At 41.8% G+C, this 23839-nt stretch overlaps 2 protein-coding genes across 2 annotated transcripts in view; both read right to left on the bottom strand.

Moving 5' to 3' along the window:
• Positions 1-8441, bottom strand: part of pid1 (phosphotyrosine interaction domain containing 1) — a 29595-nt gene extending 21154 nt beyond the window's left edge. The window contains exon 1 of the mRNA XM_041047199.1: positions 8302-8441. Coding sequence (XP_040903133.1) covers positions 8302-8331 — 30 coding nt within the window. The 5' untranslated portion in view covers positions 8332-8441. The remainder of the gene's footprint in view (positions 1-8301) is intronic.
• A 2597-nt stretch (positions 8442-11038) lies between these two features.
• dner (delta/notch-like EGF repeat containing) overlaps positions 11039-23839 on the bottom strand; it is a 47217-nt gene continuing 34416 nt past the window's right edge. Inside the window, exons 6-13 of the mRNA XM_041046778.1 lie at positions 23436-23589; positions 22436-22549; positions 17442-17675; positions 13776-13898; positions 13538-13651; positions 13166-13297; positions 12824-13070; positions 11039-12214 (exon numbers count right to left, since the gene is read on the bottom strand). Of these exons, the coding sequence (XP_040902712.1) occupies positions 12103-12214; positions 12824-13070; positions 13166-13297; positions 13538-13651; positions 13776-13898; positions 17442-17675; positions 22436-22549; positions 23436-23589 (1230 nt within the window). The 3' untranslated portion in view covers positions 11039-12102. The remainder of the gene's footprint in view (positions 12215-12823; positions 13071-13165; positions 13298-13537; positions 13652-13775; positions 13899-17441; positions 17676-22435; positions 22550-23435; positions 23590-23839) is intronic.

Here is a 23839-nt window from a genome sequence, read left to right as displayed (position 1 = left end):
TACTAATCAGCTATTTGGCCATTAATTTAGCTATAACTCACGAGTTTAGTGGTAGCAGGTTCATCTTTGCAACAACCGACAAAAGTCACTGAGGGATCTGGAGGGGTTGCCAAAGTCCACACATATCAAACATGCAATGGTAGGGTCCTTAAAAATTTCACAACTCTTCCAGAATTTATAAGTGACACCCAACACACTGATTGGCTTTAGGTCCTCAACACCACCCCCTGTGCACTTAGGGTCCTCTCTGCAAAAGCCACCAACATCCTTGGATGACTTTCATAGTTTCATTGTGGCATGTCTCTGAAAGGTGCCCAACGATTCCCCGTCAGTGCTGATCTGCATTTTATACCTTTGTGAATTACGTACATGACCTCTGATCTCCAGTTTGATTGATTGTATTGATTGGAGCATTCGAAACAACTACTGAGATGTGACTAAGCCAATTTTAAAGCAGAAAGAGAAACACTATTTGGTTTTCACTCTACAGTCACAGTAATGCGTACTGCATTAAGAAGAGGCTGGGCTACATAGTATAAAACATGTCAGCAATGTACGCATTCATTCCTAGCTTGTAGATTTCCATTATTTATGAAAAAATATATAATATTCTATAAAGTGCATGCACATTTAAAGGTTGAATGATTTATTATGACCAGTGATTGACGAAAAAAAAAATCCATGCTTATGCTTAAAGCATCCACACTGACTCACTGCTGACTGTGCCCATGTGATTAATTTGTATTTATAGTGCAAAGAAGTTACAATAAAAAGGAACCGGACCCAACATTGCCAAAACTCAAACAGTGTGACTTTTACAATATTTCAGCTATTTATATTTTATGGCTCTCGAGGCCCATTTAATGTGTACTTGCCTAAAATCAGTACTTCTAATAAACTACATCCCACAATATTTGACATAGGCCTAACTTCTTTTTCTGAGGGAACTACTTATATTTAAGCTTTGGCGGACGACCAAGGTCAAATCTGGATCTTAGCGCCGCACAGACCCAGTGTTGCCAGCTAATTCTGAATGACTGCTCTCCAAGTATGTGGCTGATTACTGCCGGAAATCACAAGTGTCATCAGGACAAGTACACATGCTAATTTCTCGAAGAGCCTCCACGAGCAAATATCCAGGAAAAATACTTGAACAATCACGTCCATGAGAAATCAAGCAGACAGGCCTTGGAGAGTGTCTTGTGCAGTTTGCCTCCTGCAGTGATGAGCTTAACAGATCACAGATGGTAAGTTAAACTTTTGGCCCTGAGGGAGCATTCTTACAGGAAAGAGGTTCTCAGGTCAATCTCATGGTAAGACACTGCTCAACAGGGTAAAAACAGACCTCTGCCACACCCACTGAGACACACAAAATAGGGGTTGTAGGGATGTGATCACGACAACACTGCAGAAAACAGCTGGAAATGATGTTAAGAAGCCAGCAGAAGGAAAAGGGTAGATGTTCTGTGTCTAAAAAGCATGATAATCTGAAAAAATACAGCCCTTGGATACACAAATGGCTACTGGTTCATCCCAAAAACTCAAAACGTGGTCAGTGATATAAGGTATGGTTGGGAGCGTAACACAGACCTCAAGACCAAAACAGTTTGTCAACAACATTAGCTTGTCTGAGACACATCTGCACACACCAGCCCAGACGCACTTGATGAGAGAGTGTGTAGAACTCTGTACCAGATGTTGTACGTCTGTCTGGTGCTGGCACAGAGCATGACAGTAGGACATGACTGTTATCTGGTCATCTGTTCTGCATCTCGTCTTTTCATTTTCAAAGGAGAATCACCAGCCTGACATTCAAGTGTAGAGCCACACATGGTCCAGGTTCAGAATCATTTCAGTGTGCATTTACATGAGCAACAGAAAAGGCCTAGAACTGCGATATTTGGCTTTAGAATATCGCCATAAAACTGTAGGGAATCAATAAATAGTCACTAGGTTCATAAATACAGCTGTTTTGTGGTAGGAACAAATATTTGGTACATAGATTAAATTCTGTATCACTGTCACAACCCTGGCGTGTCAGTCTCAGGGTGATAACTGCAATCAGTGTTGCCCCTCATGACTCATGCCTCTCACTGCTTGTCTCAATGATAAAGTGGGACAAGGCCACTATGGAGAGAAACAACTGAAGTAGTAAGAGCATCAGGAATCTTACGTTGAACTGCACACTGATCCTCCTAAATTAGCTGACAAAACATAAAGGTGTCCTGTGGCGTTTTCTTGTAGGCAGAGTCCTGTTTACATCTAGTATTACTCCCCAAAATGAATTGTGTGTATGCTTGAGGCCTAACAAACATGCTGAATGCATTTCCTTCCTCAGGAAACATCTGAAAAGCCACATCTTTTTTTAAATATTTTGGAACCTGTGTTGTTTACATCGATCGTTTGCTTGCTAGCAGTCTTCTTCTTCCCTGCCTTTTGGTGGTGTATTCCTACATTTCTTGGCCTGTTATTCCCACCTGTTGCTCAGCAGGATACTGGGAAACCATTGGCAGGAATGTGTATTATCTCATGCATCCGTGAGTGTGTGCATGAGACACTAACCACACGGGGACAAAATTATAAAAACATTGCCCAACTGCTTTTCTGGTCCAAAACTCCCCGGGTACCTTTAAAGCAGTACCAAAATATTTTTTCTTCGAAAACAACAGACATTAAACCGACATCACCACGTCCCACACAGAAATATTTTGTCAATGGGTGAGGGTAAAATGGTTCCTTCCTTCAAATGTGCCATTTGCCAATGAGTAAACAGCACAGGAGCTAGAGTTACATGTCGAACTGTGCATGAATTTGCTCCTCAAAACAGAGCAGAGTTTAACCAACAAAACATGTCTTTCTAAACCATGACTTTACTTTGAGGCCTAACAAACCTTGAGTCATTTTCTGCTGGCAACCAGTTCTATCCTACCCTTGTTTGTACCTCAGACCCCAGTTGTACACACAAACATATCCTTCCTTCTGTAACCATACAGAAGGAATACACACTATGGTCTACAGGTAGGGCAGGAGGAGGTCCACCCAGCATGTGGTGGCAATTACTTCCTAAAGCCAGAAGGAGGATGCACCCCTCCAGTTCCCTGCATGGTAAAGGACTGGGCAGTGTAACTTTCTAAGCTGTCCCTCCATGTGTTTACAGCCTCCCCCTCTGATCCTGGCAGAGTTTATGAGAGGAAATATGTCTGAATGGGCTCAACCCTGAGAGGACTGTGGGAGGTCCCTATGTAGAGAAAACCTGTTTTTCTCAACCGTGATTGGAGCACTGGGGCGTGTAGGCGGGAGAAGGTCAATGATCGGATGTTATGACTGGTGGGTTACTTCTGCAGGAGGAAGCGGGTATTAAAGTACCCAAACCTCAGAGCCTGGGGGTGGCAATCTCCGTCTGGCAGTAAAAACATCAACAACTGTTTGACGTAAACAATGAACCCACCATAACATCTTAAATTGTCTACACAGATTCAAGGCATGTGAAAAAGACCTGCTAATGACAAAAGACATGGTCCGCTGTCAAACTCATGGTCTGGGGAGTCTAAACTTTCTCAGTCTGCCTTCTGTCCATTCATTCATCCAAACCAGACAATCTCAGACAGCATTAACTGGTTTTGGTAAGCCTTATAGTCAATCAAGAACTTTTTAAAATTGCATGTGGATACTACATCTTCGCTTCATTCACGCCACATCTAGTAGGTTATCTTAACAACACTGATCAGATTATTTTTTTGTACCAATAACTAAGGCTGTAGCTGACAATTAATGAGCTCATTACTTGTTTAAATATCAGTCTGGATAAAGTGAAAAATACTTCTATACTACTAGAATCTCACAGAGCCCAAGGTGACATTTTCCAGTTACTTATTTTATCCAACCAATGTGACAAAACTCAAAGACATTCAATTAATAATTATGAATGGTGAAGAAAAGCATCAAATTCTCAGAGCTGAAAGCTGGAACCATAAGATGTTCAATATTTCTGCTTGAAAAAGGACTCAAACTATTGATCTATTATCAAATTAGTTGCTAATTTATTGTCTGTTAATTGACATAATCGATTATTGGACTAAAATTTTGGAACTTGCTACACTTAGGCGAATGTGTACAGGGGTTGCTCTGAGACACCCCCGTGGCTTGTTCCTTTAACATGTGGATGGATTTTGAGCTTAACATTCATGTTTTTTTTCCTTACTAGATCAAATAATCAGCTTGTTTAACACTCAGGTCCACATGACACGTTGCTGAGAGTTGGGAGATGTGAGAGAGGCTCTGTAACCTATGGTTAACCATAACACACTGTGTGGACATGCAGAGATGTTTATGTGCACCGTTGCAGTGCCATAATTCCAGCCTTAGGTCTAATCTAGCAAAGACAGATCTGAACCATGCAAAAAAAATCAAGACTTTACAGGAAAAGGAAAGCAAGGCCTCAGAGTACAATCTATGGAAGTGTTCTGTATGAAACACAAATGAAAGCTAAAGAACAAAATACTAAATTATGCAGCTGAGACAGTTCCATTTTGATCAATGAAAAGGATAAAACTCTCTGTCAAATGCAAACCTAGAAAAATTATAACTCCCGGAAGCAGATCATGCCCATTCATCAAATACAAAGAGCCACACCAGTGAGCCACCAGTCATTTGTTCACAAGAGGCAAATGTGTGCTGGCTGCAAGAAAAAAAAAACTCAACCAGTTGAGGAACCATGGGAATTTTGTGCCAGTCTGCTTGTGATTTCCTGATGCCACAGTCTCAACAACATAGCTGTGGCTACAAAGCAACCTCAGACAGACAAAGAGACAGACAGACATGCAAACAAATACAGGGAGATGGATATTGAGCCACAGAAACAAATGAAGATGAACTGACAGTGGCTTCTTTTGACCATGTTTAACCTCAGTCAGCTATTTCAGCCCTGTCAGGTCCACATCTTTTTCTCTGCTCAGTCCTGTTTGTCAGTGTCATACACATTAAAGTGTCAAAAGTGGAAACCATGGCTAAATAAAGAGATGCTGACGGAGGAAAAAAATTGGTAGCTCTAAAGACATTCAAAAAGGAATTTGTGTATGTGTGTGTATGTGTGCTTAACCTGCTTGCCTTTGCATTTGAGTGTATATGCATATGTGCATTTGTGCCCAGACCACTGCATGTTGTGCAATCTGTCGTTGAACTAACGTGGCCTCTGCCTGGGGAGGAAGGGCTCCCGAAACTGACTGAGGGATGAGGTCAGCAAGAAGTTTGAGGGATGGGGAAATAGACAGAGAGAGAAGGATGGACAGAGGGAGAGGAAAACAGAGAGGCATAATGCAGCACCAATACACAGCCTTCGCAACACACACTTTGTTTCCAAAACACTTATTTTCCATGTAAACGCAGCTGGTACCGCTGGTACTGCGGAACTCCAACGCCACGACCTGCATCTCTTCACCCCCACCGCCTCCATCCATCCCCCCCCCCCCCCCTTCCAGCCTGAGCGGGAGACAAAAATGCAGCAAGACATCAGGTGTTGCTATGGCAACAGAGGACAGTACAAGTGTGGACGGATGCCATAGTGAATGAAAACAACAAAACAGAAGATAATAAACACTTAGTATATTCTACAGCAGCTACCTAACAGATTCAGCTCCAGAAAACCCCACTGTTCCCGATTCAAAAGAGGTGAAAGATACCAGCTGAATGGCCGTCGCCATGGTTACAAAGCAGGGAATAGCCAGGTATTGATATCGTTCTATAACCACTTTTAAGGGTCGTTCATTCTTTTTTATAGTGTTATTTGAAACTATAACTTTTATTTACTGATCCGAACGATCCTAGCAGCTCATGTGAACCATGACTAATTCATTATGGCTTCTGCTGTTTACCCCAAGAACAGAACAACCTGGGTACACTTTGTTAATCCCATTTCTCCTCCAAAGTCATCCATCAAGTTAAATATTGCCATTCAATGTTTCATAATTTTGAAGTGGACAGCAGAACCATGCCAAACTCCTTATCAAATCTGGGCCACAGCTGTTCTCCAGGAGGTAAGCTGACGTGAGCCAAGAGCTGCTTATCAAAACTAAGTTTTCTTTAAACACAGACTCCTACATTTTCCCTCCACCACCACTTCCAAAAAGCATGTCCCATAATGCAACTCAGAGGCATCTGTCATTCAACCGTCCCTACGTGGTAACTGTGTTCCCATCATACGGGATGGATAGGAGACATGGGACCGATTCCCATGTTAACGATTTACGAGTGCACACGTCAGCTCCTGATAGCTGAATGAATACAGAGTTGGTAAAGACAAGGCTACAGTGCACCGGCAATAAAACACAATATCCATTAAATTTGAAGTTAATCATCTTGAACAACAGCCTTTGGTTGACATGACACATCCCTGTTAGCTTAACTTTCAGGCACTTCTGCATTAGGAAACTCCAAGTCTGATTTACCAAAAAGTTTTCCAAAAAGTCTGAGTTTCCAAGTCATAATTACAATTTGGATGTTGAATGCGTGAATGCTATTTGCAAATCAGAATCTCACACAATTCCGATAACTCCTAAATGATATGAATGCAGCATGATAACATCATCATCTGAGTTGCACTCCCCAAGATGGGTAAACTAAGCCTTATGTATAAAATTGGCGAAATGCCTCTTTAGAGAATACCTCTGCCTTCTGTTTTATATGTGAATAGGTTCCATTATCTAAATCAATTCACTCTAATATGCCCACTTTACTGCTCACATTTGTCACTCTGTTTTGAGCACTAAGTATGTGGAAGCGCTGGGATGAATATGGCAGCATAAATGTCAATGTCCACTGAAGAAACAGAGGATAACTCATTGGACTGGGACATTGTGCTGGAAGCAAGTATGACTGTTACTGTCCAACACATGAGATATGTAGACTACAACCTGCATATGAACTTACATAAATTACACTTTGTGTCATTTATCATTGTGATAGAAACATAAAATAATAACTTTACCATTTCAACCTTTCACCGCATGTCTGTTCATGTGGCTGCTTTTCATATGGCGTAGTTGGCCAAGCACGCGCGTCGCATGCACTAAACCCAAATTAACTTAAGCGACAAGTCAGGGAAAATATGAGATCTATGGCGACTTTATGACACTTGTTGAGCCTGACACTGAAGCCCAGTGGCCCCGCAACAGTCTCGGTTTATCCAAGGAAAAAAAAAAACTACAGCGCAGTGTTCAATGAAGCTTTACCGACATCAGCTCATTTATAAGTTATAAAATGTCGCGTTACTAGGTGATAGCACTGAATGTGTTGCTGGGCAAGTATCACCGGCGGTCGTAACCAGTACAGTATGGATGTTTAAATTAAGTTTGTGGGGGGGTCCGTGCAGACGTGTGTTTATGGGATCATTTACAGCGGCCCCTAAGTCCACGTCTGACTGGAGGACAAACACCGGAACTCTCGGTTTTTAATAATAATTCGTGATTCCATCTTCTTGACGCCTGGGCAGAAGAGGGGATTGTGCAAGTTCACTTGGCAGGCAGTCCACAGGCCCGACATCTGGAGAGCATTACGTCTGCAGGAGACGTGAAGCCAGGCTCGGTGCGCGGCTTGCCCCTGGATATCAAACTACGTGTCATTAACGGTGTGTGTGTGTGTGTGTTTCCATTTCTTAACAGGTTACAGGCGGCAGGTTACTGGCCAGAGCCTGCTTTTTATTTCTTGGCAATTTCACACAAAAACGAGGATGAAAACGGGGTGTACGCATCCTGATGTGGCAACATGAAGGCAAAACAGTGTCAACAGGAGGAGAAAGGCCTCCAGTTGCACTCAGGTTGGATGTGAAGGTGGTGTGTTGGATCACACAGGCCTGTGGGCCAAAATAGCCATTTCATGCACTGCTGGAACAAGCTGGTCACTGACATTTTAAGAAAAATCTGGAGCGGTGGATCTGCGCAGGAATGAGGTGGAGGTTTAAATTGTTGCACGGTACCCCCGGCTTGCGTAACGTGAATATAGGTGCGTTTAAACGCAGCACCGAGAGGGAATCACACAGAGACAGAAACTGGCAGAAAACGATTTGTTTGAATGTCTAGGGCTGATTCCCGTCATTTAAAAGACGACTGCCGACAGCCAAGTGAAAGACTGTGCACACGAAACATCTGTAGATGCCCACAAATCGTAAGCAAGTCTCTCCAGGCTGGAGCCATGCACAGCCCGGCGGGTTTCTGTAACTGTTAACGCGGCTCAATCGTTTATTTACTGCTGCCCTGTCGACAATAAGCGTTTCACACACACACACACACACGCGCGCGCGTATCTTACCTGCAATCGCTCCGACGCAGGTTGCCACATATTAGCAGAATCAAAGGTTCGTCTTTAACTACAGCTTGTTCTCTTTTCGTAGTCCGGTTCACATCTGTTCGCTTTCACGGCTTGACTCCGTCCTCCTTCGATCTGGACTGGTCGGCAATGAAGGATGTGTTTGCTCCGCCTGGCTGTAGTTGTGAATCTGTCCAGCAGGTGGCGGTACGTGCCCTCTGTGTCTGCTCGGCTCCTGGTGCCGCGTTCAGGTGCTGTCGGGAAACGAGGCGCCAGGTAGACGGTGACGAGGTAGATTTGAGCAGAAACAAGCAGACATCTGTAGCTATGTTAAGATAAGCATGTTTGTCTGTTGCGGTGGAATTTAAGATTTTTGTAATGTTTGTATAATAAATGTATTTTATCAGACAATCACATTTATAATTTTCAAGTTTTCTTATAATTTTCTTAAATAAAAAAAAAATATTAAAGCTGCACTAATCAATGTGTTTATGGTAACAGTGGGCAAATGACTACAGTGTGAAAGAGTTGCACATGAACCCACAGAAAATTGCAATAGAACTCTGCAACTTGCTTTCCCCATGCACAGCAATTTAGCTCCTTTCAGCTAATTGTTTTGGTTTTATGGGTCACAAGCAGCTAGCTGGTGATTACAGTGGACCATTTAGGACTGTCTTCTCTAGTGATAGCACCCTGTCTACTGTGGCAGAAAATTCACCGCTAACATTAGCTGCTGATAATTTCTAATAAAAACATATACAAGTACACAATCTTCATATTCATCCAATGTAATGATCAGCATAAAAATGAATGATTTTTCTGCTTGACACCAAAAGGCGCCCATAATGCTATTTAGCACCATTAAAAAGAGGACTTCAAGGCCTCAGAAGATTAGCCATCCAGACCAGGGTAACCAGCCAGCACAGGAATGTAGTTAAAATGGAAATGATGATATAAAAACCAAACATAAATGGCCCGAAAGACAATTATTTCAGTGGCTGGTGGCAATAAAAATGTGGTTGGTTTAAATGTTCTGTTCTCATAATTCCTAAGTTTCACTAAGGCAGCTAAAGACAAAGTTTATGGAGGATTGTCTCATTTAGTCATGCCCACACATTTTGATCTTCTTAAGCTTCTCAAAAACAAGTTGTAACAAAAACATTCAGTCCCTCAGACTGTTTTGAATTGTGATTGGGTTGGTATGACCTTGTTATTCTCAAAGTGAGGTCTGGGAATCCACAAAAGTACCATCCATTATTTTGTGGAAACTGTTGAGTGCATTGTTTTTACTGCTGGGTAATAATTAAGTATTTATTCTTTCAAAGGGTACAGTTTTGTAATGAAACCACCGCACAACTACTGAGAGAATCTCAGTTTATTAAGGTGGAGGCTTTGAAAGCCAACAACAGCGAGTTGTGGGACCTATGTGTAGCAAAACAGCAAACAGACTGACCCTCCTGGGTCCACAGAGGGCAAAGGCCAAGCACAAGGCCTCCAAAGCAGACCATAAGCCAAGGTGAGAGCCATCAATAACATCTGGTGCTCTTGCAATGTGTGTGTATGTTTGTGTACACATGTAATATGTGTAGGTGTGTTGAGCGACATGACTCTGCAGTCCCAGTCTGTATTTAGAGATGTTTACATGGGGAACATCTGGATAAAGCCTGAGGTCACTGAGGGTGTTCGTATTACCAACACTCCATAAAAGGGATTTCCCACGGTTGACGGTTCAGTCTGGTGGGTATGACCTTGGGACATTGCAGAAAAACAGACACTCCAGGGAATTTGCTGTTTTGTTTTTCACACTTTAAAAAAAAAAACAGGATCCATGTCTCCAAAACAATTTAATCATTTCAGCCCAAATCCTATTGTGCCAGCACACTATTGTGTCATCTCATCATAGCATAAATTAAGGTAGCTACTCACTTGGTTTAAGTGGAACTGCTGTACATCCTTCCTCATCATGCTAAAATTTAAGAAACAGTCAGCGGTACCACCCAATAAATAAATAAACGGTGACTTAAATTTTCTGATATTGTCTTGTCATTTATCAATTTAAACTGATGTTGGTGTTTTAACAAGTATGACTGAAGCTGGATATCAAACCCAAATACTTTTTTCCTTAGCAACAGGAGTTGAAAACTGTCAATCAAAGGTTGCAATCCACTGTCTAGTCAGATTTTTATTATTACCAACTTAATACTGATAAGTCTAGATACTTTTTTTATGTTTTTATCTGTTTTTTTTTTAAATCTTTTTTAATGTTCAAATGCCTCAAAGGAAAAACTCTAGTTTTAGTATGAGTACTGAAGCCCAGTTATTGAGTAGTAACTTTAAAGCACCCAGCCACATATTTTACGCATGCAGTACAATCCAAATGTGCCACACAGACACTGAGAAGAAAAACAGTCCCTGGAGCTTTAGATAGTTTGCTGCACCCAACTACAGCCGAGGTCAGGAAAATCCTGCTTGCAGCTGTGATAGATTGATTGCTGATAGTTCTGCACACATGATTGGAAAAAGAACCAGATCCAGTTGTCACTGCAGGAAACAGGTTTTAGCCAGAACTCACACAAGGCACCAAAGGAGTACTGTAGATTATATTCACTTGAATCTTTATTGTTTACATCATTCAACATAGATAATAGGTAATCATGTGGTTGCTGTGTTTAAAATGAGAGAAAAAAAATCTGAGGATTAGCTGAGCTTATTGATAAAACACTGCTTGACCTCGAGCGGAACAATACAGCTGCACAGACAGAGAGTTTTCCATTGGCAGGACACACAAGCACATATATTCTGGAGTAGATACCGTCCCTCTTCCTCCTCCTGCTCCTCCTCTTCCTCCCTCTTCTCCACCCTAAAGCCAGCAAGAGGCTGCACTCTCATCCAGAAACTATTCAACACTGTCAATACTAGAGGTGAATTTGTACACTGGGATAAGCAGGTACACTGAGTAAAACCAACTATGTTGCTGTGCATTGAGAAATATACCTACCTATTATCTTAAATATCACTGAAATACATACAGTAGCATGGTAGGGTCACAGTACTCCAGTAAACCCACTTTCTTTACTATTCGTACACTTGCATGTAAAGAACAGGACGATATGTATTTTAAAAGGAAACTCCTGTGACTAGTATTTCATACATGTTTTTGATCTACCAACCACAAATTTACCCAAAGAAAATATTTGGCACAATCTTGACAGAGAGAAATACAATGCAATGAAAAAAACAAAACAAAAAAACAACCAACAACCAAATACAAAAGATTTTAAAATAATGCAGAGAGAACATCAAATCTAACCATGCACGAAGTAAGGCAACCTACTGCAGAATTTATTTTTTTTTTTGATATAGAAAAAGATACAGTGTATGCACCATGAGGAGTGCACCTATTTCTACAACACCTGTAAGAACTGTTTTTAGCACTGTCAGAGTTTACACTTAGAAATTAGGGCTCCTGGGTTGTTGGCCCCACCTACAGACAAAGGGTATTAGTAGTGTCGCCCATCTTTAATAACTTAAAATAATGCAAAGTATGCTCTTATGCTACAATAAAGCCTTATCATGGACTTTGACAGGAAAATAGATGTATCAAATTCCAGATTTGTTCTTTTTAAACTACAGCGTATGTTTTGGATTTTTTTTTTCCACTTTACATTCAGTTTTGTTTTGCTGTTTTTATTTTTTTCTTAAGAAATACTTAAAGATTTATACTGACTTTCTCTATGCATGTGTGTGTGTATGCACATGTGTACATGTGCAGTTGTACATGTGCCGCTTGCGACGGTTGTGTTTTTACAAATCCTTCGTCTTGATGAGGGTAACCAAAGGCTTGTCATCAGGGCTGTAGTCTTCATAGGCGATGGGAGTGGCATCGTACATGGCAGGCCTGGACTTCTTGCCAAATCTAATAAGAAAGCATAAACACCAGCTGTGCATCAACAGTTCATCAGAGGCAAATTTGCAATGGATCCTATCCTTTGTTGGTAGTTTTATTAGTCCAGTAATTCAGTGCTGAATTCAGTAATTCAGTGCTGAGTGCTTAAGTTAAGTGGACTCCCAAAGACAGAATATAGTAAAATAAAGACCAAATTAAAATGGACAAAATTTGTCCAGCAGAGGCCAAGATATCCTGGCTTTTAACTTGAAAAACACTGAATCCTACTCCTTCCATAATGCAGCTCAGTAGCATCTTATTGTCAGACAGTCTTGCCACACAGTCCTCACACTAAAGAACAAACGAGTACGTTGAGATTGTTTTACCAACTTAGTAAGCTGACCTTTATGTGCACAATCAGAGATCCTCTTTAAAAAAGTGCAGTGTTTAGTGAATGTAAAGCAATCATGAAATCACTTCATTTAAATACAGCCAAATAAACAACACATAATAAACGCATAAATTAAGCTTTTTAGTGGCAATTAATGTCAAACTATAATATCTGAAGTGTGACACTGCATAAGTAAACTACTCCTTAACAACAGTTTGTTAAATAGGGTTTGTGTACAAGTCACTGACCTGGCGTGGCGGATGGAGGCGATGGCGTTGCTGAACTCGCTGTCGATGCTGCGGCAGTTGTAGAACTCCTGGTATGCGTGGCGTGACGAGCCCTGGTACTCGATGCGGCTGATGCGGCAGATGCCCACGATGAGGATGATGAGCATGAGGACGAAGGCCACACACAGCGCTCCGATGATGATGTAGAGGGAGTGGCGTGGCATGTTGGTCAGGGTGTCCTCAGTGTGTGCCGGCTTCCACTGCAGGTCTGAAACACACACATACATAGAAAGGCAGAAAGCTTTCCACACGTCTCAGCTCAGATTAATAGCTGGACAGATCTTTTCTGAAAGGCGGACTTACGGATCTCACAGCTGGGCCCCACCCACCCAGGTGGGCAGTGACAGGTGAAGCCATTTGATTGGTCAATGCAAGTGCCTCCGTGGTGACAGGGGTTGCTCTCGCACTCGTTGATGTCGACTTCGCACTTCTCACCTGAGTGGACAGGTGAAGTTATATTAAGTAACAACAAGGGCAGCAAAGCAAGGAGCAGAAACTGAGGCTGACAGGTAAGAGCAACCAGAAACAGTAAAGTCTGATCTTTCTATTTTAAGGTAGTTTATTAAATGCATCATTTTCTATATAGTGACAGTGCCTTTACCATGAGTCATGAAAGTCACATTAACAGGCAGCTTGCCTACTGGTTGCCAGGCTGATTATGGTAGCGACGCTCACCCAGGTATCCAGGTGGGCAGGCACAGGAAGCGTTGAGTCCTGCACTCTCACAGCGGCCTCCGTTCTGGCAACGCAGCTTCAGACATGGATCCTTGTAGATTTCACAGTGTCTGCCTGCACACACATTTACACACATGGAGAGCAAACACGTATCTTGATGCATGTTTACTATCTACAATGAAACATGTGCCTGAAATTAAAAATGATCACACGCTTATTCACATACACAAGCACATACCTTCAAACTGTGGTGTGCAGACACACTCGTAAGCATTGATGAGATCCCTACAGGTGGCGTAGTTCTGGCAGGGGGCAGACAGACACTCGTTGTACTCCTCCTCACAGTACAAGCCATGGTAGCCTTAATCAGACACACAGATACATATGGTGTATTATAATGTTAGTGTCTTCAAAGAATGTGATTCTGCTGCATTGCCGATGCACCCCATCTGAGGATGTTTCAACCTTTTTTTGTCAAGGAGGGGTTTTGCTGAAAGTGCATATGCATTTTTAGCTGTAGTCAGCAGTTGGTATTACTCATTCTGATTCTGATGGTCAGCTGGACCCAAAAAATTCAAATAAGTTTGCTGTAGATGGGGCAATGCAGGACAAAGCTACAAAGACTGTGCAGGTTAATTTAATTAGAGACAAGCTGTAGGTTTGTAATGACAGGATTTCAGCTGTGTGATCTTGAGTGACTATTTAATGCTAACATTCATTTTTGCGCCTTCAGTCTAAGTCTCAAATCTACTTGTGGTATTGAAAACACGTTGCACCTCTCTCTCTCTCTCTCTCTCTCTCTCTCTCTCTCTCTCTGTAGATGTGTATGTAGCTTTCCGTTCATGCATAAGAAACAGAGGGAAAGTGTGTGTATTTGTGTAATGTAGCACATTATTGGCAAACACTATTAGTAGTACTGCAGCAGCAGAAGCAGCAGCAGCAAGCAGTAAACTTGGTGAATGTGGTCATAACTGAGAAGACGTTCCTAGTACTGTATAAGCACTGCAGTGTTTTATCCTCTCATTCACAATTCATACCACCACGTCACAACAGCGCAACCATAGCATGAATGTGTTGCACTAAGGAGCAAACAGTGTAGCCTCACAGTTAGTGCCTTCCTCATTTATTGTTCTTGCTCAGAGTGTCTCTAGAAGATTAAGAGATTTCAATCAGTGACCTTTTAGTCACACTTTACACTTTGTGTTACCTGTGCCTGATCTTTTATTTCCTGTACACCATACATTCAAAGAGGAATTATTTGATAGCCTGTACAGTACATAAAAATATTATATTGTGATGGAGCTCCTACGTCCATGTTTGATTCACTTCATTTGATCCACTGGAAGAAAATCAGGCAAAAATGCACAAAACAAAACACTGGCCAACAGTCAGCAACACCAAGAAACAAGTGAGTGACTGAGCTTCGATGGGACTGGGCAAAAATGGGACTGGGGTCAAATGACATGCAGTGCACTGTGTTTTCCATAGGATGGCAGCTGTGTACTGAGGCAGAATAAGCCTGCAGCATCTGAAGACATGGACAGTGCATGAGTTACAGACAATCATGCCTCTTCTCCTCCTCTTCAATAATAGAGGTTAAAAAACAAAGTGTAGAGAATGTGGTTTAGCTGATTGTATCTGTTTCACTTGCACGGCTACAGTATGTGCAGATACAGCTTTAGGAACACGGGTAAAGGACTGGAAGATGAAGTGAGTGGCAGTGTTTTTAAGTCTGTGTATGTTTTTAATACTCTCCTACAATAAAACTGGCTTTGCTGTGGATTTAAATCAGCAGTAATTAGTGTGACAAGCAGCTGTAATGTTTGTATATGGACTGATTGGATGTTTGATGTACCTTCATACCTGCTCGTGCTCCCAACTGAAGTACTGCACTTCAGAGAAATGTTCCACCATCTACAACTGAGGAACCCAAAATCACCAGAGGACCAATGTCTCTTGAGTCCTTCCATGACTAGTGTAGCAATCTGTTTTCATTAGCTCCGCTCCCACTCTGACTGACTGAATTTCTCAGCTGGGTCCCGGTGCTGACAAAATTTCAACAAACCCTCGCTGGGCCACAGCTAACGTGTGTTTGGGGAAGTAGAGAGGGGAAATTAATGAGGAGCCCAGTTAGAGCCTCTAGGGTCCTCTCTGTGAAATGCCAGTGAAATGTCAAGTGCCTTTCCAAGACTGTGTCTGCTTTCTGTGGGCTGGCAGCCTCTCATGTGAGCTGGATTACAGGAAACTGGAGGACGGATCCTTCTACATATCAGCTCCCCAGCAGCTTTCTTTCAGACAGCCAGCAGGCATTTACGCAACCCTTACACACATCCACACACGTATATAAAGCAGACCAGCAGACAAACTACATTCGTACACACACAGTGAGTTGCAAATGTTCATACCCAGCATACACACACACACACACACGTACACTCACACCTCAGACACCAGCTGGCATTCTGATGAGGTGTAGAAAAGGTCAGTTCTGGTCCAAAATGTTGAATATGTGCGTGAATATGTGTGTTCACTGTAATGTCTGGGATGCTAATTACAAATCACCAATTTCACCAATCCCATTAGACAGGGTCCTCTGAGTAGAGACATTTGATTGGATGGCAGCATCTGCCCAACCAGCATAGTCATAGACACAGACAATGGATTGGGAGCCATACGCACACACACACACACACACACACACACACACAGCTTCACCATGGCAACCAGACAACAGAAGATGAGAGGGAAATGAGGTGAGGTAAACGGCAGGAAGATAAAGACGAGGAAGGACAAAAGGACATGCAGAAGAACAAAAAAAAAGAAAGAAATGCAAAACAGAAACAAAATAAGACTGAGGATGTGGTGAAGAAAATGTAAGATATCTGAATAATTGGAAAAAAAAAAGTGGACGTCTGCTGTTTGACAGGACACTTCAAGTGAAAGCATCTGAATAAACATGAGGAATCTGAAGTATGGAGAGATTATCAACTCAAGCAATAACTCTTGTCAGTTCAGATATTTAGGAACCTGTTTGTTTCCAAGTTTGGAAAAACAAAATTTCAATGCTCAAATGTCATTCCAAATCCAAACCAATAAATGAAAGACCATCTGTGTAGCAGTTCATTTCAGTCCTGCAAGAGACTAAACTATCAAGAAATGTCAATAACATAAGCAAACAAACACAATTTCATTTCTGGATATTTTCCCGGTTAGAGCCACATAGTCATAGAAGTAGCCACACATGCTCCTGATGCAGGAGAACGAACGTAAACATCAGCTAAGAGATAAAGACTGGCTTACACATTCGACTGACAGATGGTATAAAGAGAGAGCAGCAGGGGCGGAGAGTTTGTGGACCAGTGGGACAGTCATCTACCTCACTGTCCCAGCAAGGTAATTGCAAGACAATGGATAATGATAAGTCATCATTCCACTCAATTGATTTCATCACAGAGGCATCAGCACAAGCGGCACGAACACCCAGCCTAAAAATAACTCATCATTCAGCCAGAGCATATTTACTGCTCCTCTGAGCCTGAGTCGATGCTACAAGTCCCCGTGCCTTTAGTTATCATTAACTTTTAAATGTAAGGTCAGATTTAGAGTGATGATAGAGGTGGTGTAAAGATTCAGCAGGTTTCTAATGGAAATGACATTTTTTGTACTATTTTGTGTAGTAGAGAAGAAATTTGCTGGTAAAGCACAAGGATTCATAGATGATTTTAAATTTGACATCTAACACATTCTCTTTTTAAAACTAAAATGAGGTGAGTTGTCCCACCTCTGTCTGACTTTGGCTAATATTGGCTCTGTGATGTCCACAGCGCACTGACATCAGAGGTAAGCAGCACCCCAAGTCTTTGTTAAAAGCATCCGTCCTGAGATGTCTGACACCACAACTCACCTGGGACACACAAACACCTGTAGCTGTTGCCTATGCTGCGGCAGACCCCATGGGCGCAGGGGTTGAGGGCACAGAAATCCACCAGCTGAGCACATGTAGGGCCGGTGAATCCTGCAGTGCAGCTACAGCCGAACCCGAGGGGGCCGGGGCCCTGGGCGTAGCATGTCCCGTTATTGTGGCAGGGGCTGGAGGCACACGGGTCCACCTTCTGCTCACATGTAGCACCCTGATAGCCTGTAAGAGGGGGTAAGGCAGAGTTGAGATCAGGAAACTGTAGGGCAGTGAAAGGAAATGAAAGAAGCTCTGGAAATATGGAAATGCCGCCAGTACCCTTGACGTTATTTACAACTGTTTCTCAAAATCTCATATTGTACAAGTGTCCTTATCTACAGGACAACTCTTAGAGCACAAAGCTGAGGTGTAAGTGCAGGCAGATTGCCAATTCTGCAGGCAAAAGTCAGATGGAACTCTCCTCCAGATTGGTTTCAAATGAACCCACTGGCAACGGGGGAGACGGAGGGCAGAGTGGCACAGCAGGGGTTGTGTTTATGCAAATCGGGTGTTGCAGTGTGATATGTGACATCCATTATGGCATGGAATTGCATCCACTCCTCATCCCACTAAGACCACCTCTTAATGCAAAAAAGACCACAGAGGTTTTTTTTTTTTGTGGGTTTAGTTACACACAGAGACTTCTACCTAATATATATAGTGAGTTGTGAAAGCAAATAAGCCTCTTTCTCCAAATCTTGAACTGTTACTATTACCTCATGAGTGCCCAGTTTTGTAAAAGCAGACGCTGGTAGAGTAACACCTGTGATTAAAGATAATATACTGAGTGAAAGACAGCAAGTGGTTCGAATGTGTCATCATCTACCACACAAAATCACCACCTCAAGCAGTTTCTTTCATCCTTTCCTCTTTGCTGTTAAAGACAAAGACAAACAGAGTGAAAGTCTGAACGTCTAACTATTGTGTTACACCAGTGTCTCTGGCAGAGGGAGAATGTGTTTCTGTCATGCTTTGTGTGTGATAATGCCCTGCCTTGTGTGCACTCAGTTTTCCTTTGTGGGTGACTGGCTGTGTGCTGAAGCCACTGATTTCTTCTTCACCTCCGCTCATTATCTTGTGAGCCTCTGCTACTTTCACCTATCCTTCCCATTCTAAAAATAAAGCTCTTTTCTTCACCCCCTTCCTCTCCTCCTCTGACTTCACCTCCCATGAAAACTGCCACTGTGCTGCAGAGGAAGACTCTGCGGTGTATGTACACATACCTTGCTGTGATACAGTGTGTGTGTGTGTGTGTGGTTCGCTCTGATTTACAGTAACAGTAGTAGTAAATCCCTGAGCCGGCTGTACCGGAGCACACACTCCATCGAGCTAATGAAGAGATCTCTTTCAAGCATCGATTGATCCACAAGACTTTATTTCACCGTCTGAGGAGGATATTTATCATTCAGCATCAGAGTAATCTGCAGCAGTGACGGGAAAATCTCACCCAAAGTTCTCTCTGCCTCTCTTTCTGTCCACTGCCTCGTTCCCACTCCATCTTTGCCTTTTTCATCTCTTCTTCCTTTTTCCCTTTCCTCCCATTGCAAACACACACAGATGCTAGCCCACGCACACACTCACACAGGCTCTTGCATAAATTAAATTTTATGATTTGTATTTGTTCTGTCATGCTTTCATCCCCTGCTTTCCTCTGTATTTAGCTTCTTTGCTTTGTGTAAAAACTTTTTTTTTTGAAACGCACATCCACATCCTGAGTCTTTCTCTATTTCCAACTTATTTGCTCACACATCTATCTACTGTATCTAAAGATGCACACACACACACACAGATTGTGACATGAGACCTGGCTGACATAGAGGAGTCTGTTCATTCCTGCTGCTGGCATTGAAACCTGCCAACATTAAAAAAGTGTTAACAGTTTAAATTTAGCTTGCCCGCTCACTCCCCCGCCCTGCTAGTTCTGACTGGAGGCAGTCACAGTACTGCCACTTACACTTTCCCCTCTGTCAGAGTGTGTAAGTGTGTGTGCATGTGTGAACGAGAGAAAGAAAGAGGATTATAAAGTAAACTTTATATCAGCGTGGAAAGCAAAATTCACTCGAGCACATTCATGAAATTCATTCAGGTGTGGCTTCTTCATCACTTTTCCTTTACCTGAGAGTGTGAGATTAAAAACTAGATGAGAGAAGACAACCCCCAAACCATTATGATCAATTTTTGAATATTTAGGTTTTATTCTGAAGGGGAGTGTTTATTCACAGAGCTGGCATCACAGAGTTACAACTTAGATTCAAGTCTCTGTCTCAGTCACTTTCATGATTATTGGTTAAAACCAGTGACGACCTGTGAAAAGATTTCCCAAACACCATTTTATTTGTTGCCTAGGTCACGTTCTCTCAGGAAATCTATTGGTTTTTGAGAAAAATACACAGAGAAACAAATGGGAGTGAAACTATAACCTTCTGGATTCACCTACAGGGTGAATCTATATAAATATATCTGCCTCCATAAAGACGTAGCAAATAAAAACACAGCTTGTGCTCTCATCATTGGCCAAGTGATCACAGAGCTGATGTCTCTCTGATGACAGCTGCTTCAGTTGTTGTGCCTTCAGTCATTTTATATATTGCTTGTGTCTGTGCAGGAACATTGCAATAAAATTTGGTTGTGATTTATGGGGGTGGGAGGGCTATGGAGGACACTGCTCTACAAACAGAGTCTTAATTATCATCTACTGTGAAGTATTTTCTACTTTTGTCTCTGCCTGAGACAACATAAGCAAAAAGACTGGAAAGAACTTGTGACTTCTGCTCCAAAGAAAGAGACAAGTGCTTTGTCCTGAGGGAAAGAAACGACAGAGAACAGCAGATCTAATTTTTTTTAGTTTTTAATTTTTAATTTTCTAGCTTTTTAGTCTCCTCTCTCTTTCTACTCCTCTCGTTATCGCTTCCTGTTCTACATACCGAAAGGTTTTACACAAAGGATATGTAAAGCATTACTGGGCTTGGAGTGTTAATGAAATCATTTTTTTCATGAAAGATTAAAAGTTATCCTGCACTGTAACTGGTCTCCTGTACTGTATCCATTCTGAGTGAAAAACATCTCTCCTACTTCTGATTATTTGCCCGGAGGCTGTGTATTCAAACAGGCACTGAAATCATCCTCCCCTGATATGTTCATCAGTATGGATGCACATCTCTCTTCATCTCTCAAACACACACATGCATATATACACTTAAATGGCTAACATGTCTTCCCTGGAGTCTTACTCCAACATTAACCAAAAACTGATGTTCATCTTGGAACAGACAATAAGACACAGTGGTTTCATTTAGCAGCTTCTTAAACCCTAACTTCAACCAAATCCTAACTTGTTGTAAAAAGGAGATTATTTGTTTGCAGTGTGTGCTTTCCTTGCAGAAGCGTGTGAGCATTGTTCAGCATCCTGATTCAGTTATTGATCGATCACTTGTTAAACAGTGTCTCCTATGCTGAGACATTCCTTTCTATGGATTTCCTATTTTCACCTCGCATGGGTGGAGCGCTTCTGTTTTTTTTCTGGTCAGCTACCGATTCTAACTGCAGACTATTTCTGTGTCTATTCCAAACAAACTGCTGCAATGTGAAATGCACTACCAACCTCATCTACTGACAAGTGCTTTTGTAGCATTTGTAGAGAAAAATGTGGATTATTTCTTCATCTTTTGTTATTGAATTATTTCATAAACCATGGCTTGTATATGTGATGTTGTAGTCTTTTTTCACAGCAGCTATTTTGACTTGTCTTAGTATTAACAATGGTTTTGCTCTATTCAAGTGTCTCAACAATTAAACAGAAAAACTGATCTAATGCAGCATTACAGATTGATTTACGCTGCTGCTACCTGTAAATAAATACACAAATTAGTAGTTTCTCCAAAAGTCGAAGTTTCCAGAACAAGCCCATGAAATTTTTAAAGTCACTCTCTCAACAACATCTCCTCGCACTAATTAAGAGGAGCTGGCATGGTTCTCAGTGCCGCTCTCAACACTGCTTCTCTCATTTTTATGAAAACAAACACACAAGCAGTGGATTATGAATTCCTTTCTCCAGTGGAGACCACAGGGGTTTTTTTTTTTTGTTTTTTTTTTTGGCAGCTTCAGAATAATAATACAGTCAGATGTTGCAGTGTGAGTGAGGCCTCCTCCAGTTCAACAATGAACTGACCACTGGGAGCTGTACCTGGAACAATGAAACAATCCTCCAGCCAGGTTTTACATCCATCTGCTGATTCTTTATTTATGTGGTGAGCTCCATTGTTACCTAATCTTTTCCCTGTATTCTGTGCGTGTGTCTGTGCATACACGGTCTGTATACACTGTTGTCGGCACATGGTGTGCGTTAATCGCAAACTAGTTTGTTCTTTTTGAGAAATGCTGTTTCGGCAGACGTTTTTGCAGTGGCAGATTTCCCCAGAGACGCTGATGCAGGTCATTGAGGCTATGAAGACTAATTAGAATAGAGGAGGAAGGTTTAAATTAGCATCTCGGTGGCACAGATACTGTTAAACTTGCAGCAGACATACAGAGTGCATGATAACTGGAATCAGACAGCTGAAAAACACACATACACACACACCATTTAGGGTGTTCGCGTATATTACAACCTATATGTTTCTCACTTCTTCTTTTTTACCACACATCACAATCTGTTGAAGGATAGCTGAGTAGAAACACAGGTGTAACCCAGATGGAGTTCTGTATATCTGATTTTAGTTATCATCTTGCAAAGTGTTGAATATAAATTGAATTCATATTTCAAAACAGATAGCAGACAAAACTGACGTTATATTACTGTGCAGTCCCTTCTGGCACAGGCACACAAACCATATATTTCTGGCAGCTGCACTCATTTACTGCAAACAGTAAAAACCCCCCCCAAAAAAAAACAAAAAACAAAACACACAGAGATTGGTTCCTGCATTCAGTGATGGGTTTCCTACCTTCAGGACAGTAGCACCTGGGTCCCACGAGGCTGCTGAAACAAGTGGCTCCATTTTTACAGGGCTGTGAGAGGCAGTGGTCGACCAGCAACTGGCAGTGCTCCCCTTCATAACCTGAAAAACACACTTTCAAATCTCAGACTGCTCGATTCATTACATTTGGTCAAATGCAGCTAAAAACAAACTGTTCAAGATAAAAATAGAGACTGGCAATGGTTTGTGTTAGTTGACAGCCATATTACAGCCTGCTCTAAAATACACAATATACCGTGGTGCAACATACAGAAACTGTCTTACATGGCAGGTAACTAAATGACATATTGTAACCTTGCAACCCAGAGCAACAAGTACAAGACTAATCTATAGAGCCATGAAATTATGGCATAGTTTTCCAACCACCATCACAGAGACACATAGTGAACAAAGGTTTAAAAGTTGGAATTGTGTTTGTTTTTCTTGTCTTTGAAATATGATTGATTGTGAAAGATTTTATTTTATTGATCGCATGTATTGTTTTGTGTTGTTTGATTTAAACAAGTCATCACCATGACCTGATTTAAGCCACCTAGTTAAACTAAATTTGACAATGCTGTCTATTGTCTGTTTACACCTTTTTTTCTCATTAGCCACTCAGGCAGGGCTTGTTAGCACAGTTCCCTAGAGGGATGTGATGGACCATCAGTAGTCACCTCTGACATTTACCTACCTGCCAGAGGCCCTCACTTCAAGTCCCTGTCCTAAAATAAATCTGACAAGACCAAAGGTTCAATACACACTCTGTTCTTTTTGTTCTTATTTAGAGATTTTCTCAAATAAAGAGAAAGAGGGCTTCATTCTTCACATCTGCACGGTTCTAATCAAACCAGCAGACACCCCACAAGTCTGAGATTCTTCTTGAAGCCTTAAACACATGTAAAACAGTGGATCACAGACAGTCTTGAAATAAACACATCTAAGGGCCTGACAACATTTAAAATGGCATAAATATAGACACACACACCTGGAGGGCAGCTGCATGTGAAGTTGCGTCCTTCACCCCCCTGTCTAACGTCAGTGCAGGTTCCGTTGTTGCGACAAGGTCGGTGGTGGCAGGCGTCGAATTCCTCACAGAAGATTCCAGTATAGCCGTCCTCACACTCGCAGAAGAAAGTGCTCTGCAAAACACAAACACACAAATTTCACACATCAAATCAATGAGCCTTGTAAAACAATTCAGTAACATAATGCAACAACAAGCGACTCAAGTGACTCAAGTTTGATTTTCTCAGAAAGCGAGGTGAATGATAATGAGACAGAGCTGAAAGAGAAAAAAAAAACATGAAAAGTTCTCTGTTAAAACCTCCATCTCTATACATTTGTTGATTATTTAGCAAGCAAGAGTCACACCTGCTGCATCTATTTTAG

This window comes from Toxotes jaculatrix, chromosome 9, assembly GCF_017976425.1.
Source record: "Toxotes jaculatrix isolate fToxJac2 chromosome 9, fToxJac2.pri, whole genome shotgun sequence".
Lineage (NCBI taxonomy): Eukaryota > Metazoa > Chordata > Actinopteri > Toxotidae > Toxotes > Toxotes jaculatrix.
This window is presented reverse-complemented; position numbering and strand designations above follow the sequence as displayed.